At 35.6% G+C, this 17,153-nt stretch overlaps 3 protein-coding genes across 4 annotated transcripts; all 3 read right to left on the bottom strand.

Moving 5' to 3' along the window:
• Positions 1-831: 831 nt before the first annotated feature.
• Positions 832-5,333, bottom strand: LOC143564758 (YTH domain-containing protein ECT2-like). Of its 2 annotated transcripts, none has more exons than XM_077051941.1 (8): positions 5,188-5,333; positions 3,841-3,878; positions 3,589-3,757; positions 3,428-3,510; positions 2,888-3,358; positions 2,218-2,796; positions 1,921-2,133; positions 832-1,349 (listed from the first exon to the last, which is right to left on the bottom strand). In XM_077051941.1, the coding sequence occupies exons 1-8, from the start codon at positions 5,258-5,260 to the stop codon at positions 1,125-1,127; spliced, it is 1,851 nt and encodes a 616-aa protein (XP_076908056.1). In that variant the 5' UTR covers positions 5,261-5,333; the 3' UTR covers positions 832-1,124. The 2 variants fall into 2 exon arrangements, with proteins under 2 accessions (XP_076908056.1, XP_076908057.1); XM_077051942.1 differs by having other exon boundaries at positions 3,841-3,875.
• A 3,350-nt stretch (positions 5,334-8,683) lies between these two features.
• On the bottom strand, positions 8,684-9,815 carry LOC143564747 (beta-amyrin 28-monooxygenase-like). The gene is made up of 3 exons (XM_077051932.1): positions 9,734-9,815; positions 9,371-9,411; positions 8,684-9,001 (listed from the first exon to the last, which is right to left on the bottom strand). The coding sequence occupies exons 1-3, from the start codon at positions 9,813-9,815 to the stop codon at positions 8,702-8,704; spliced, it is 423 nt and encodes a 140-aa protein (XP_076908047.1). The 3' UTR covers positions 8,684-8,701.
• A 3,172-nt stretch (positions 9,816-12,987) lies between these two features.
• LOC143564746 (beta-amyrin 28-monooxygenase-like) lies at positions 12,988-16,334 on the bottom strand. Its single transcript, XM_077051931.1, has 3 exons — positions 15,464-16,334; positions 13,954-14,141; positions 12,988-13,288 (listed from the first exon to the last, which is right to left on the bottom strand). Exons 1-3 carry the CDS (start codon positions 16,209-16,211, stop codon positions 12,989-12,991), a joined length of 1,236 nt encoding a protein of 411 aa, XP_076908046.1. The 5' UTR covers positions 16,212-16,334; the 3' UTR covers position 12,988.
• Positions 16,335-17,153: the final 819 nt, after the last annotated feature.

The raw sequence follows: 17,153 nt of genomic DNA, 5'->3' as shown, positions 1-17,153 counted from the left end.
TTTTTTCCTTTGTTATAATAAAACATTGCTTATTTAAATTGGCATTGTAGTTGATATTGTTTTATACGTTCTCATTTTTGGTATATTGGTATCGTTTCCTACGTTCTCATGTTAAGATTAGTTTGTACATGAACCTTCACACACACATATATATATTCGTGCCGTTTTACAACATTCTGATTGTGACTAAAACAAATCAGGAAATCGTTGGCGAGGAGCATACAATGTTACTCTTTTGTTGGTATGAAATCGCCCTTAATAATGAAAGTAAAAGTTAGAAGTAAAGTTTGGTTCTTGTAAAAATTGCGTTATTTTCTTATTTCAGATAAAGATTAAAGAACCATTTTTAGTTGGAACTTATTTTGACCCGAACCCAACATATACTTTTTAAAATGCCTCGTATGTCTGAGGATGTAAACTTAATTACTTAAATCAAAACCGAGAAATAGGAGAATCAATGTATGATGCATAAGGGACCCGGTTCAAAGTTATACCTATAAGCGGGTCCCTTGACTATAAACTTATAACTCGGGTTACACCATACCCGAGGTCAAGTTTAGCCATTTGCACCAAATAAAGCCACACAACAACACAACACAGCATAACAAAAGCTGAAAAAAAATAGCATAATCAACGTTACTCGTCTACGTTACATCATAAGTTTATTACCAAATAAGGGAAGAACTTATTTGCCTATAAACTCTTATTTGGTTATAAACTTTTAACTCGGGTTTGAACATACCCGAGAACGTCAAGTTTGATCATTCAAGAAAATAACAGAACCGAACCGACAAGGGCAAAAAGGTCAAACTGCCAAAAAAAAAAAAAAGATGTCTGGCTATCATATTTTCATTCATTCTTTCACTTGGGAATTGTACACTTGTTTTGGGGAGCAACTCAATAACACCACCCTGCAGTAAAAAAGACTACAATAAAAAAACACCTTCAAGCAAAGCCGCCGCCGCCACCACCTCTCTCAAACAAGGGGTGAAGAACCAGAAGCTTGCCGAAAGTCAAACAGTCAACTCCCAGTCTACATACAGCCTCCGCAGGATGCTGAAATTTATATCATATTTTTTTTACTAAAAACAAACGGTTTCCTTTGCATTTTTCTGTCAGGATATTTACTGTAACTCCCTATGTTCTTCCACATGCAGGGACTCCGCAACTTTATCAGCAAGTTCGGTTATTGATGTATCGTTGTTTTTTGTAAATTCCCGCTCTTTGGCACGCTTTTCCAGCAGATCTTTCTCTCGCTCGTCATAGTAACTGAAATCGTCTATGATTGATGTATCCGCATCATATTCTTTAAATATTTTCAATATTGCGTTACCGGCTTCGAATTTCACCTATACAAGAAAAATCGCATTACGTCATGAATATGATAACTCAATAACAGACTGTTGTTTGACCCGTCTCCGGGTCAAAACTAGAGGTGTAAACGAGCCAAGCTGCTCGAGAGCTACTCGAGATCTGCTTGCTAAAAGCTTGAGCGAGCTCGAGTTTAAAATTTTGCTTGTTCGAAAAACGAGCCCAAGCTTCAATTATGAAGCTCGAGTTGGCTCGCAAGCCAATTATTATTTATATAATATTAATATATAATTTTATAATAATTCAAGAACTCTTAGCCACCAATCATTTTATTAATTTATCTTATTGTTCTTATTTATTTAGAAGTTTTGAAATGATCCTGATCCTTATTATCATATATAAATTTATGATAAAAATAACTAAAAAACATATATTATGTTATATATCAAAAATTATAATTAAAGTATTTATATAAAATTATTATAATCGAACATAAACTAATTAATAAAAAAACAAAAACCCCACCTGAGCCCGAGCTCGAGCTTTAGAATATAGTTCAAGCTCTCGTAAGTTAAACAAGCTTGTAATATGCAAAGTGTAAGTAAATACCTCTTGTGAATCTCTGCTATGTGTGACGGGCTTATTGTCATTATTTTCAAGAAGTATATGTCGGAACCGACTATTTGGGACATCCTTAATAATATGCCACTTGACATTAAACTGGCCACTCCACCTGTCCTGCTTCCAATAATCCGCATCGTTCACAAAATCAACGGGCCCCGCCATTTCCGCCACCCCACAAAACTGCCCACTAGCATTCACCTACCAACAATTTTTATCCATTAAGATAAAATAATAACTTCACAGTAAACTGCATTTTTGTTTTTAAGAGTTAACGAATCTTACCGAAAAGAAGAGGAAGACGGGACAGGTGGCACCAGAATCCTTCGCTTCTTGATAAGCCGCGTCTAACTTTCGGTTTCCAAGTGGAGTACTGGCCCACACACTGTACTTAATACTTTTATGAACATTGTCTTCACCAAAAGACTTTATCACAAAGAACTTAGCGTTGTCATAGGTTGTCACAAAATCAGGTTGGTTGTATGGCCAGATACCAAGCCTAGAAGCAACCTCGTTTATACCCTCAGCCGAACTATTATTATTATTATTATTATTATTATTATTATTATTATTATTATTATTTTCATTGGTTGCTTTTGGTTTTGATGCCCTTGGTCCTCTGTTACGGTCATGCGGTTCACTAATCATGCTTATTGGATCACGCTCACGGTTTCTCCCGACTTTCTCGGGCACAAAACGGTTTAACCGACTAGCTTCCCCTTGGAAAAGAGAATTACTATTATACCCTCGGTAAGATCCACTCTGCGGGTAAGATCCGCTCTGTGGGTAAGATCCGTTTTGTGGGTAACGTCTTGTGGAGGATCCGGATACTGACCCGTAGCCGTATGTCTGTTGTTGCGGAATCTATATATCAAGAACAGATACGTACACGTTATATATGTATAGTGAATATGTAAAAAGTGAATAACTAAAAATATATATTATAAAAACAAACCTGACTGAAAATGTGCTCATACGAGCCAAGTGCACCAACGGGTGCAGGGTACAAGGCTGCTGACGTCAGCGGAGATGCATAACCACCCGTATCTGACGACATGGACCGATTAGGTGCTGACTCAGCAGACCCGAGGTCGCCAGGATATTTGTAATACCCGAGGTTGTTACCTCCACCATACTGCAAATAGTAACCGGATCCGGGACCCATAAAGACATTTTCAGAGAAAGCCTCTTGGCCACTGGTTGCTGATGTGGCAAGATCGGTTGGAAGACCAGACGTAACTTGAGGAGAAACGGGCTGTGAAAAGTAGTTTGGAGACATTGGGACTTGATGTGGTGAAAACAGTTGACCGTCGATCATTATTGGAGATAAAGGACTAGCAACCGGTGAATATTGACCATATGCCACCTGTGCATCGAACCCGTATGCGGGGTGAAATAATAATGATGCGTTATCATTGTACATACCCTGAAAAATGAATACTATATTAATATTTATTTATTTTATAATATAAAAAAAATTAGTATTAATTCTCACCGAAGGTACGACTTGCAAGTTATTAGCATGAACATAGTTTGAATAGTCTCCCCATGTAGCCGAACCATCATCATAGCCTGACGCTGAAGTAAACATAAAACGATGATATATTTATATTTTATAAAAAAAAATGATTGTTAAAGAAGATTAAAGACACTAACCTCCATAAAAGTAGGTTTGTTCTTGAGGAGTAAAGATATTGGCTTGATTTACAGGGTTCTGAGTTCCACTTGCGTTTAACGCTTCTGATTGGTTGGGAATGTTTCCTATGATGGATGCATCCGGAGACGGATTTGGAGGAACGATCCTTTCGTTTTTGGGAGAAAGTGGCTGATAATAGTATAATATAAATAAAATATGAAAAAGGGAAATTGATACAAGTTAAGATATGAAATTAAACGAGTGAAAAGTACCTTATCCATGTAGTTATCAGGCACGAGCCCGTCACCTGCTATAAGTGTGATAATTATTGAGTTAGTGATCCTACTTATATTAAGGAAACACAAAAGTAGTCTACTTAAGGGAAACACACCAAAGATCATATATGTTTGACTTTGACTATGTGATAATGCTGACATGGCACAATGAAAATATATATCATATATGTTAATCTAATTTGTTTTCCATACCATGTAAACAATATATATAAACCAAAAAAGTTGGACGGTTCAGTTTTGACGATGGTGGTCGGTTCGAAGTTCTATACAAACCGAACCATTAAACCACAAACCATCAAAACACAACAATACACCGAACCGTTTAAATCTCAAACGGGCCAAACCAGCAGACTTGCTTCGTTTTGAATAGTTCGGTAGATTTCAATGGTTTATGAACACCACTACATTAAACATTCACATCAACCAAATAGATAGTTAAATCAAACTCAGAGTCATCAAGTTCCGTAATTTAAAGCGGAAATGATAACAATCACTCGATCAATGCAAAACAACAAAAAATCAAACTTGGGGCACGATCCAAAACCAAGTCAAAGATCTCTTCCGATCCAGGTACCCAACAGTAATTCAGATTACACCTACCTCTATCAGCATCAATTGATAAAAAAAGCCCTAAATCAATAGTGATCAAGAACCCTAGATTCCCAAATTCTTCAAAATTCCCAAATCAAACCTCGTGATCGCGTAAAACCCATATCACAACACCAATCAATAACCCAATTAACCCAAAAAAACAATCTTGAAACCAACAATTAAATCAATTGGATCAATACCCATTTCCCCCAAATCACCACCAACAACATTCACAGCATTAAACTCACAAATTCATTAAAATACCCAAATCAAACTTCACGATCGCGTAAAACCCATATAACAACACCAATCAATAACCCAATTAACCCAAAAAAAAAAACAATCAATTAAACAAATTGAATCAGCACCCATTTGCCCCAAATCACCACCGACAAAATCCACAAATTCTTTAAATTTACAAATGAAACCTGGCGATCGCGTAAAACCCATATCGCAACAACAAACAATAACCCAATTAACCAAAAAAACAATCTTGAAACAATTAATTAAACCAATTGAATCAACACCCATTTGCCCCAAATCACCACCGACAAAATCCACAAATTCGTTAAAATTAACAAATGAAACTTGTCGATCGCGTAAAACCCATATCACAACAACAATCAATAACCCAATTAACCCAAAAAACAATCTTGAAACGAACAATTAAACCAATTGGATCAACACCCATTTCCACCAAATAATAATATCAATCAGGCGATTAACACGTACCAGCATGTAACGGCAAAGGTGAAATTGAAGCAGGTGAGACTCGATCTTGAACCGGTTGACCTTTATCTTCCATAACTTTGACCAATCGGTTCAATTCAAATGGGTGATTTTAATTAATAATTAAAGATCGGGTGGATTATGATTGATTCAAGAATTGGAATAAATCATATCGTGATTATTGGGGATCAAAAGAAATTAATTAATTAATAATCGAAAGGGTTTTAGGACAGTTTATATATATGTGTGTGTACACGTACTTGTGCGTGTAAGTATGACACATCTTATTCTTTTCCTTTTATATTGTTTTTCTTTTTATTTTCATCACTCAAAATAATAATAACTTAGTTCGTAATTTGTTCAATTCTGCGGTTTTAGTTTAATATTTTAAATTTGCGATTTTCGTTCATGGTGTTTCATTTCACTTGCAATTAAACCCGAATTCACTAATTCCGTTAAGTCTGGTCGTTAAACTCATCATCATGTCCTTCACGTGAGGGGCATTTTTGTCTTTTTTTTCCAAAATACACCCTAGCCCCTCCTGTGAGGGGGCTTGCGAATTAGGACTGAGGTTTATTTGGGGAGAAAATGGACAAAACTGCCCCTCAAGTGAAGGACACGCTGATGGGTTTAACGATCGGACTTAACAGGATTAGTGAATTCAGGTTTAATTGTAAGTGAAATAAAACCACAGAGACGAAAATCATAAGTTTGAAACTATTTGACTAAAACAGCAGAGTTGGACATACTACAGGGACCAAAACCGTAGCTTACTATAATTTGAAAGTTTAGTACTTTTTGTGTGAACTGACGGATACCTGTCGCAACCCTGGTTTGAAAAATAGCGCATTTGACCTTTGGTGTCTACAGTACCCTTCACTTTGAGTCGGACCCTCTAACCTCGTTAACTTTTACCACATTAAGGGAGAACCCGAATACAAAGCAAACCTGAAAATCATGAACGGCACGTGAATCAAACACGGCTAACATATTTGCAAGTTGACGCGAACACGACTCGTTTGACCTGAAAGTTTTTTGTTTCTTTATGGTTTTAACATATTAATACTTAAAATTTACGTTTTGCAAAAAAAGAAAAAAAAATTAAACAGATCAACCCACGAATCCACCGAGCTGACTTGAACACAGCTCGTTTGGCTAAACATGTTTGTAATTCAACTTGAAACTGACCCAAAGTCGTTTATACCAAAACCATGAATTTCGTGTTACGTTTGTGTCGATTTGAAAATTCACAGCCCTAATTTTATTTTATAAGAAAAAGTATCAATTTAGTTCGCGTTAAAATAGGTTTCGTCTAAGAACTGTCATTTCAGAATAAAAAAGTATTAAAATGGGTTCACATGCGCTATATTTACTTTTATAACTATTGGTGTGACGACAATTGTGGTGGTGATGTTACACCATAAAAAATATTGAACACACATCTAAAAGACGGTAGTTATAAAGGTTATACAAGATATACCGACATCAAAACATAACTTGAGGTACAACATTTTTTTAAACGTAACGGATTTTAATCATCCATTCCTCTATGTAACCCGACATATTGAATCATTTAAGCACGTGAGACGAATCTTCACCTAAATGTATAGCAATGAAATAAGTTAGCTAAACGCTTAGGTAATTATAGAGATGTTTATGTTAAGTATGAAAAACTTTTACTGAAAACCAAGAAACTCAAAAGTTTATAATACCCCTACATTGGTTTTTTATTGTCTAATGTAAAGTAAGCCTGACAAAACACACGGGTCGAGTTGACATGTTAAAACATGTTTATGTCAAATTGGATTTGGGTTCGGTTTTTTAGTAAAATGAGTTTAGATTAAAACGGGGTCTGGCCATAATAGCTCGCTAAGATGAGTCGTTTCAGACAGTAGCGGAACCAAGAATTTTCTCTTACGGTTTTGAAATTTTTAGGTGCTCGATTTTTTTCCAGCGTCAAAATTTCTGGGCCCGGATGGGTCGGGTCAGTCATTCGGCCAATAAATAAAACACAATATCACTATCATAACAAATGCACGTCTGAACCTGGTTGATATAAAAAATTGTCCGGTCATTGTTTTTGGCTATTTTTCTATTTAATTTTTATTTTAGTATTTTGTTTAATGTTAATTTGGTAGGGCTTATTAACCCATATTATTAATATTTTTGGGCTTTTTTTATAATCTATATAACATAGGTGGGTTATTATTGGTCAATTAATAACGTGTGTTACTAATTTTTGTAGTTTTATAAAAAGTTTTTATATTTTATAGAATATTATTCATTACTAAAAAACCTTTCTAACTAATTTTTTCATAATCAATGGGTTCGAATATTTTTTTTAAAATGATGTTGGGTTCGCTCGTTAAATCATACCTATAAGTTATATATGAAACCGAAAATTGGCCAGGTTTGACCGAAACCGGTGAATCACATGTGGCTCCGCCACTGGTTTCAGGAAAAAGAAAAAAGAAAAAAATAATATTAACAATAGTTCGTGTTTGCTCTTACAAGAGTAATATTAGTTAAAAGAGAGTTTAAAGTAGTTGATAATGACAATGGGGAGTGTTGACACTCGCTTAAACCAACATGTGGAGGTTGAAGTTGGTAGCCATTATGTAATTTATGTTCCCTCAACTCTTCAATGGCTATCTCAATGGGTTCTGAATCCATAATCAACACTAGCTGCTCTATATTATCACCAAATTTGAATGTGGTTTCATGACTCATGACATCATGAGTAATTGGTAATATTAGGTGTTCTAATCTACAAAATATACATGTTTAGTTAGATGGTGAAATGTTGAATTTGAGGGGTTATGGAGTAATTGGCGAGAATAGAAAGTATTCACGGTGGTGGCAACAATGATGACAAAACGGTGGCAGCAATAGCAAAGACGGCACGGAGTGGTGGTGGTGGATGTGGGGACGACAGTGGCTGAAGTGGGGGTGGCGATTGACTTGTTAACATTTTATGAGTATAACATAAATTTTTATGCAAAACAAGAGTACTTAATCTGTTAATCATGTATATACAACTCCCACTAGCATCTTAATCTAGCGACATCAGGTGTTTGTCCCTATCAAAGCGTCAAGTTCCTCAACAATGTATAAATATATCATGATTTACAAGAGTGCATGTGCTTCCCTAGTTCCCTCTAGTCTTGCAAAGTACCAATATGCATAATGCATGGCATTCTATATATATGGTTGTCTAGCATGATATACATTTACTAAACTATAAGCTTTTGAATAACTCAACCATTACCATATTATTTATACATTACCAAATTACTCACATAATAATTACATATTATGAACACGTTCGTATTATCGTGATTCGTGATCCATTAAATCATGAATCATCCAAAAGAACACTATAATCAATTCTGTATAAATTTATGAAGTGATTTGTTTTAACTTTACCCTATATGTATCCACTGTGTTAATGGATCTCTCATGACCTTTGTTATTGTACATCAAACACAAGTCTTTGTTTCTTATGATGACAACATCTTCAACCTTTATGTGGGTAAAGTCGAATGGGAAGTCCCTTGGCCGGGCGAGGCATTGGGTTAACAATCACCTGTTCATTAGGAATAATTCTCTCCCATTTGAACTTTGTTACAAGATGATGCATGAACACAAGTATTTCTAGCCGTGCATACTCTTTTCCTGGACACGTGCGTGGTCCTCCTCCAAACGGCACAAACGTGTATGGTGCCGGCCCTTTGACTTCGAATCTTGACAGGTCAAATATCTGGGGTTCCGGGAAGAACTCAGGGTTTTTATGTGTCGAGTGTGCGCTCCAATATAACTAAACATAGAAAATGGAACAATAGTTCAATCTTTGTTAAGTTTGAACTTTAAAGGTATCTTATCTAGAATATCAAGACATATAAAGGTCATGCAACCACATATCTGACTTCACACCATCAGACGACCATCTACAAATTACTTAGACGAGCGTTTTGACCCAAAAGAAAAAGCAGTCTTTGAAAACTATTGGACAGAACGTTCGTTCGGCCAATATCCAAATGACCGTTCTAACCATAGATGGTCAAACTTTGAAATTTTTTGTCAAACGGTCGGCTGACCTTTATCTGGAAGACCCTTTGAAACGATATGGGATTAGATGTCAGACGGTATGTATAGTTGACCCCATATCTATGCGCAAGTAAATTACCTTCCAGCCTTTGGGGATAGAATAGCCATTGTACATGAAATCAGTAAGGCTGTATGCTATGGTGAGGGGCATCGAAGCCTCTCCACGGTGCCATGTCAATGCCACATCATCGCCTCGTAAAAAACGGGGCATCGAAGCCCGTCCTGCTATGATTAATGCCCCTTGGGCGCCCCAATATATATATATATATGTGTGTGTGTGTGTGTGTGTGTGTGCATGTGAGAGAGGAGAGAGAGAGCCCCCTTTCCGCGCCCATCTTCACGACCACCAGAACCCCTTCCACGCCCCCACCGATGGCGCCCCGCGGCGGTGTTCCACGCCCACCGCGCCCTCATCATCCATCCACCGCGCCCATAGTGTATAGTCTAATGGTTTCCCTAAAAGCACCTTGCAATGGTGGCTCTATTCTAAGAACTTCACATGCAACACTCCATGAGTACTTCATTTTTGACAAATCCTCCCAATTTAGGAGTTCTCTAGATGCTTTAGACCTTGCAATTTCCATTTATTCTGCATGTGTTTAACAAACATTGATCTATATTAATCTTTATATGTCTTTGAGGATCAATTCTACACATTATACCCTTTATTAAAACGTAGGCAAATTGGAAATAAATAATCCTAACTTTTGTGAATTGGACGATAATAATACCAACTTTAAAAATCAATACCAGCGGTCCTAAATTTTAACTATTTTTTCTCAATGGACCTCCATTAAAAAACATTTAACGTCATTAAGTTTTTTCCCAAGTTTCAAACCGATGTTTTATGGTTTTTGATCGAGAGAACGATACGAGTCGACCGATGTAAACTTATCTCGAAACGGTGATCCAAGCGACGAAACAATGTTTCAGTTCGGGTGTCTGAATTTCCAATTAACAAAAATCAAGTCATCTGAATCACTGTTTCGAAATAAGTTTTACATCAGTCGAATCATATCGCTCTTCCGATCAAAAGCCCAAAACATTGGTTTGAAACTTGGGAAAAATCTTAACTGCGTTAACTGTTTTTAAATGGAGGTCCACTGCGACAAAAATAGTTGAAAGTTGGGACCGCTGGTAGTGATTTTTAAAGTTGAGATTATTATCGGTCAATACACAAAAGTTGGTATTATTTATTTCCAATTTGCCTAAAACGTAAAACCTTCTACGTATACCTTTGTAGACTCCATTATAGATCTCGGGTAATTCGGCAAGATATTTAACGATAGAAGTGCAAGCCGAGCTCGTGGTGTCAAGGCCACCAATCAGCAGCACTAAGATCTTGTCAGCAATATCATATTCTTCCATAAATTTGCCATCTTCATCACTATATACAAGCAAGTGTGATAATATATCTTGGGTTGGTGTTGCTTTCCCTTTAGCCAAATCACCTTTCCTTTGCTTCACAATATTTATAAGTTCTTTTCTTATAAAGTTGGCAGCATTGATCCCTCTTCGAAAAGGTGTCCTAGAGAGATCGATGGGGATCGCAAGGATCCCCAAAGCGATGCTCTCGAATGTGCTAGATAAATATCTGACTCGTTCGGGTTCAACGATACTTAAAAAGATCTTGTGTACGTCATGGCGTCCATAACTGGGACATAACGGTGTACAAGTTTGTTTTCATTCGAGAATAAAAACTTGTTACCTTGAACACCACAAAACACTGCAGCATCCTCTAGCATTAGAGATGTCCGAAACACTATAGGTGAAAACTTCGACATGTGGTCGAATATGAATGCTTCGGGATGACCTTTCCATCCAGAGGCAAGAAACTCAGTAACTTTCTCCGATCACGGGCCACCCGGATCTACCAGGTGGAAGTGACTGTCCACCTTGGGTTGGTTTGAACTTGTAGATAAATAAAAAATGAATAGAGAAAGAAACCACAATCAGAGAAAGAGAGACAAGAGATGCATAGAAGATATCCATTTCTTTAGGAGTGTTTTGTGAGTTTTACAATGAAAATAAATACTATATATAAATATCATAGGATTAAATTCAAACCAAAGAACCACAGATGAAGAATCGTAAGTAAATAATAAGATTTTTAATTCAAACAAAAGAATGACAGATGAAGAATAAAACATTTAAATTGAGAAGAACTTATGATTTCAAACAAAAGAATAAGATTCTTCGGGTTTCGTGATTTAAAACATTTAAATCTCTCACGGGTTTTGGGGTTCGGGTTTTTTCGGGTTGGGTTAATCGGGTTTCGAGTATCTTATAAAATAGAAAACAAAAAACAAAAAATTTAAAAATCTGCAATGCTAAAATTAAAACAACATATTCTTCTACACTCGTAACGTAATAACCAAATAATAAACGAACATAACCCTTTAAAACAATTCAAAAGAAGAGTATAACAAACACCAACCATAATCATCTTCAATTACAGTTGCTAATAGTCATAATTCATAAACGAAAAACATATATTAACATTAAACAATCGATCCATAATAGGTGGAATAACAACAATTGATTAGGGTTAGATTCTGAAAACTTTAGTTGATAAGACTTAGCCTATTATATCTCAAAATATTGGTTTAGGGTTTATTCAGGTTGACCTGAAACCCATAAATTAGACCCAAGAACCAATTCGAACTACTTCGGTTCAGGTTTATTCAGGTTAGTCTTTTCTCGAGTTTGGGTTTTTCGGGTCAGGTTAGTTCAAGTTCGGGTACGCGTGTTCTGGGGTCGGATTTCAGGTTACGGGTAAAAATGACAGCCCTACAAAATGGTATTTAGAAGCAGGCTGGCCCAACCTTTTTAGAGGCCTGAAGTGAGTTTCAAAATCGGGGCCCTTTTAAGGATTTTTCTTTCTTTTGGTTCTCCTTAGTCACTCGGTCGGGGCTTGAGAACGACGGTTTATAAACAAAAGTTTTAAATAAAAGTTGTTTGAACTTGTATTAACACGTAGAATACGCTTTTATTTGCTAAATAAAAGCCATAATTCTCTTAGTTGTGCAATCCTTTTGTTGCTATAGATATAGATTCTTTCTAAGCAAGATTACATTTAAAAAGCAATCGTGCATTACAAATTTTATTAATAAAGAATACTCAAGAAATAGAACACATTACCTATTTTTACTAGGGCCGACCTGCTTAGAAGTAGGTTAGTTTAGCACTAAAAAGAAACACACACACACGGGTAGTTAACGATCTCCATCCCCATTTGTCTGCAGAGCAAGATTGAAATTCTTCAAACTACCTATTCTCAAACTCGTTTTATTTTTCTAGGCCATAACCGACCGACTCCCACTTCATTCGTAGCATATAGATTCCAATTTGATTTTATTTAAATTCCATTTTTTACCTTAAATAAAACTATGTTTTTTAATCCATTAGAAGTTAAATGGATTCTATACCTTGGAAAATATAATGGAAGAGTGTCAAGTCATAACTAAGTAGTCGGGTATACAGTTCAGTCAGAGTCCAAAACCGACCCAAACAGACTCACGCACATCCTTGCATTAGAGATCAAGATCAAATGCAATATTATTAAATCACAAGTACGAAAAACTATAAGAAACCCATACGATCTCGACTATGAAACAAAGTGCTAAACAAGGTGTATGTTATTACATATTTTGAAGCACAACCACAATGTTTAACTCGATATGACCAATCACCAACTTCAAATTTTATGCGGGTAGATACGAATAGGAAGACCCTTGGCCGGGCTAGGCATTGGGTTGAAAACGATATGCTCGTCAGGAATAACTTTCTCCCATTTGAACCTTCTTACAAGATGATGCATGAACACAAGTATTTCTAGTCGAGCATACTCTTTTCCCGGACACAAATGTGGTCCTCCTCCGAATGGTACAAACGTATAAGGTGCGGGGCCGTTTCCTTCAAATCTTGATGGGTCAAATTTTTCGGGTTCTGGGAAGAACTCATGGTTTTTGTGGGTTGAGTTTGCACTCCAATATAACTATAAATGAAATAAAAGCAGTATTAGGAATTTAGGGTGAAACCATATTTATTGAGTTTAGATGCATCTTATTTCAGAGTACATAACCATTAGAAATTTCACAACAATTATATTTAATATCTCGTCTCGCATGTGGCTGTCCATAAAAAAGCCAATTTTAAATAGAAAACTGTAATAACCACAAGAACATATATACTGTTTTGCTTGAATATGATAGGTAAGTCAAGTATCACATATAAGTGCATTATTCTGTTCTCGCATTTCTATATATATATATATATATATATATATATATATATATATATATATATATATGTTTGAAGTTTATTCTATATTAAACATGCATATTTGATCCTGCTTTCACTCATCAGTTTCAAACTTACATCTTTCTTGTTCACTGATGTGAGATTATAATTTGTTGAATATATTAAAACAAACAGATTATCTAAAGTTTATTAATAAGTTTGTATCACATGGTAAAATAATATTTCATTTAAAAAATATATATGCATAAAATTTAAATACACTAACAAACCTAGAGAAAAGAATAGTTTTTATGCTAAAAAGATTTGGTAAAAGTCTGAAATTAGTTAAAATTCTTGAATATTACACAATAAAATGCAAAATACTTGGTTTTAAGTTTTAACTGTGGGTGTGTAAATTACCTTCCAGCCCTTGGGGATAGAGTCGCCATTGTACATGAAATCAGAAATGGCTTCCCTAAAAGTACCTTGAACAGGGGGAACTAATCTCAGAACTTCACATGCAACTTTCCATGAGTATTTCATCTTTGATAGATCCTCCCACTTCAATAGCTCTCCTGGTGCTTTAGATTTTGCAATTTCCATTTGTTCTACAATATATATGTGCTTCATTTGTCAAATATCATAGATAAATATGATTCATTTACATACCTAATATAAATGTGTGCTAATGTGAGAAGAGTGTTAAAAGACATAAAACTAGTAAAAGTTGTATTGAATCATTCTTGTTGAAAATTTTGGACTCTAAGTCACAAGTCAGGTGGACTTAAATAACTAATATTGACATATAGGCCATAGTTAATTATGCTTCGTAATTACATTATGTTTCCTGCAATGCTAGACCTGCAATGCTATATGGAACAGATTGTTGGGCCATCGAGAAGGCACAAGTGCGGAAGATGGAGGTAGCAGAAATGAGAATGCTACGTTGGATGTGTGGGCACACAAGGCTAGACCGAATAAGAAACGTTGTGTTTCGCGAGAGATTAGGGGTGGCGAACATAGCAGACAAGATAAGAGAGTGGAGATTGAGATGGTTTGGACATGTAAAGAGAAGACAGACGACGAATCCTGTTAGATCCGTAGAAAACATTACTATAGAGGTGAGGAGGGGTAGAGGACGACCGAAATTGACTTGGGATGAGAGGATTAGGCATGATTTGATAGACCTAAACCTCTCCGAGGACATGGTTGAGGATAGGAATTCGTGGAGAAGTAGAATTAAAGTTAAGGATTTTTAGAGAGAATTGAATACCTTAGGGCTTAGACTTAACTTATTTAGGCCACATACCATAATTGTATTTCCCTTACATATATTATTATTATTATAATTATTATTAGCTTTTATATAGCTGTTAAACTTTGATCTTATTATTAATATTATTATAATTAGTAGTAGTTTTTATATAACTGTTAAACTTTGATTTCCTTTATTTTGCTTTATTTTCCTTTATTTTGCTTCATACACATGTACTTAGAGCCGAGGGTCTCTCTGGAAGCCACCTCTTTATTCCTTTGGATAGAGGTACGGTGTGCCTACATCCCACCCTCCCCAGACCCTATTTATAGCTTTGCTGTCGGTGGGATTTTACTGGGCATGATTGATTGATTGATTGAATTACATTATGTTTCCTAATTGTATTGTAATTAAAACTGACAATCTCTTAGGTAGAAAGTTATGTTAGTCTATTAAGTTGTAGTTAGACGTTCAATAGCAACCGAGTTATGGTTTATCAAGTAAGACACGAGTTTTGTATAATAAGGATTTTTATGATATATTTCCTCTACGATATTTAAAGTTATTCAAGATTCATTTCGTGTGTGTTTTCGATTTAGTGAGTTACATCAATATCAATATGTGTGTATATGTTTTGAGCAAACATTCTAACATTTAGAATTCAAGCTTCTATACCTTCATAAACTCCATTGTATATCTCAGGCAACTCAGCAAGATACTTGACAATAAAAGCAGTAGTTGAAATTGCGGTATCATGACCGCCAATTAGCAACGCTAGTATCTTGTCAGCGATATCGTGTTCTTCCAAGAACATGCCATTTTTGTCTCTAAACAGAATCAGATGTGACAATATGTCTTGGGTTGGTGTTGCTTTCCCTTCATCCAAATCAATCTTTCTTTTCTTCACAATAGCTACTAGTTCCTTCCTTAGAAAATTAGAAGCATTGATTCCTCTTCTAAACGGCGTCCCAGGAAGATCAATGGGGATTGAAATGATCCCAGCAACGATGTTCTTGAACGGGACAGATAAATATCTAGCCAGTTCGAGATCATCAATGCTAACAAAGATCTTGCACGCAAGCGAAAATGCAAAATTCCTAGTGAGTTCATATGTCACAACTTCTTCCTTCCCATCCCATCCATTAGCAAAATGTTGTTGTGTCACAACATCCATAATCGGGACATATCGTTGCAAAGCTTCGGGCTTGATGAAATTCGGAAGCATCTTTCTCATTTTATTCGTTTCGGTCTTGTAGGTTTTGTTAGTTGAAGGAAAGATCTTGTCAACCGAAGCCGGCCACCATACTTGTACAAGTTTATTCTCATTAGAAAGTAAAAACTTGTTACCTTGAGCACCACATAACACTGCTACATCCTCTAGCATGAGAGATGTCCTAAATGTGGTAGGCGAAAACTTTGACATACGGTCGAATATGAACTTTTCGGGGTGGCCTTTCCATCCAGTTGCAAGAAAGTCGAAACTTTCTCCGATGATGGGCCACCCCGTTCGACCCGGTGGCAGTGATTTATGGTGTTCACTTAGTTTGGTATGGTAGAGGAAAAGGAAAAGGTGAATAGAGAAGGACATAACAAGAACAAAAAGAGAGAATATAAGCAATATTGAAGATATCCATTTTGAAGGTTCTTCAAATGGTTACACAACTTTTTGTTGGAGTGCATGTGCTTTGAAATCAAAACCAAGAGTGGTTCATTTATAGACTCAAGGATTTCATTAGGCATGCAATCAAAAAGTTAATACAGTTTGTTTAGTAAACACAAATACACAATGAAATAGTTTTATATGTAATAAAGTTCTAGTATGTAATTGGAAATTATTTCATATATGTCAATAACTTTATCTCAGTTTAATGCATAATATACATATATATAGTATTTTAATTTGTATTCAATAGTATAATTATAGTTGATACATTGTAACCTTTCATTTGTTAACATCTCTTATATTTTTGTATTCACACGTATGAAATTATGGGTGTCAGAGTTGATCATTTTGCAGGCAATCTCATCTCTGTAAGAATCAGGAATTCCTCACGAATATGCAGGCTAGAAAAACATTATTTGCTGCTCTACGAGTTATCTAAAAAAATATGTGTAATAAAGCCTGAACCAAGATTTTCAGATGAACTAGGTAAGGTATTAGTATATCTAATACGGATTACCGGTTGATGTCCCTTTTTGTATTTGTAAATTTTCCGGCCAGTATCTTGCTAGACTGTCGCTTTTAATATAATTTTAAGTAGTTCAAAAGAAAAACTAAATTTCCGATCTTATATGATATCAAAAAGAAAAAAAGAAACGTTTAGTTTCAATAATAAACAAATCCAGGATGTGCTTTTTTATATAC

The sequence above is a fragment of the Bidens hawaiensis genome, unplaced genomic scaffold (genome assembly GCF_021521415.1).
Source record: "Bidens hawaiensis isolate Kalapana, Puna unplaced genomic scaffold, B.hawaiensis_p1.1 tig00022155_1, whole genome shotgun sequence".
In the NCBI taxonomy this organism is placed as follows: Eukaryota; Viridiplantae; Streptophyta; class Magnoliopsida; order Asterales; family Asteraceae; genus Bidens; species Bidens hawaiensis.
The sequence above is the reverse complement of the archived record's forward strand: the minus strand, read 5'-3'. Positions and strand labels throughout refer to the sequence as shown.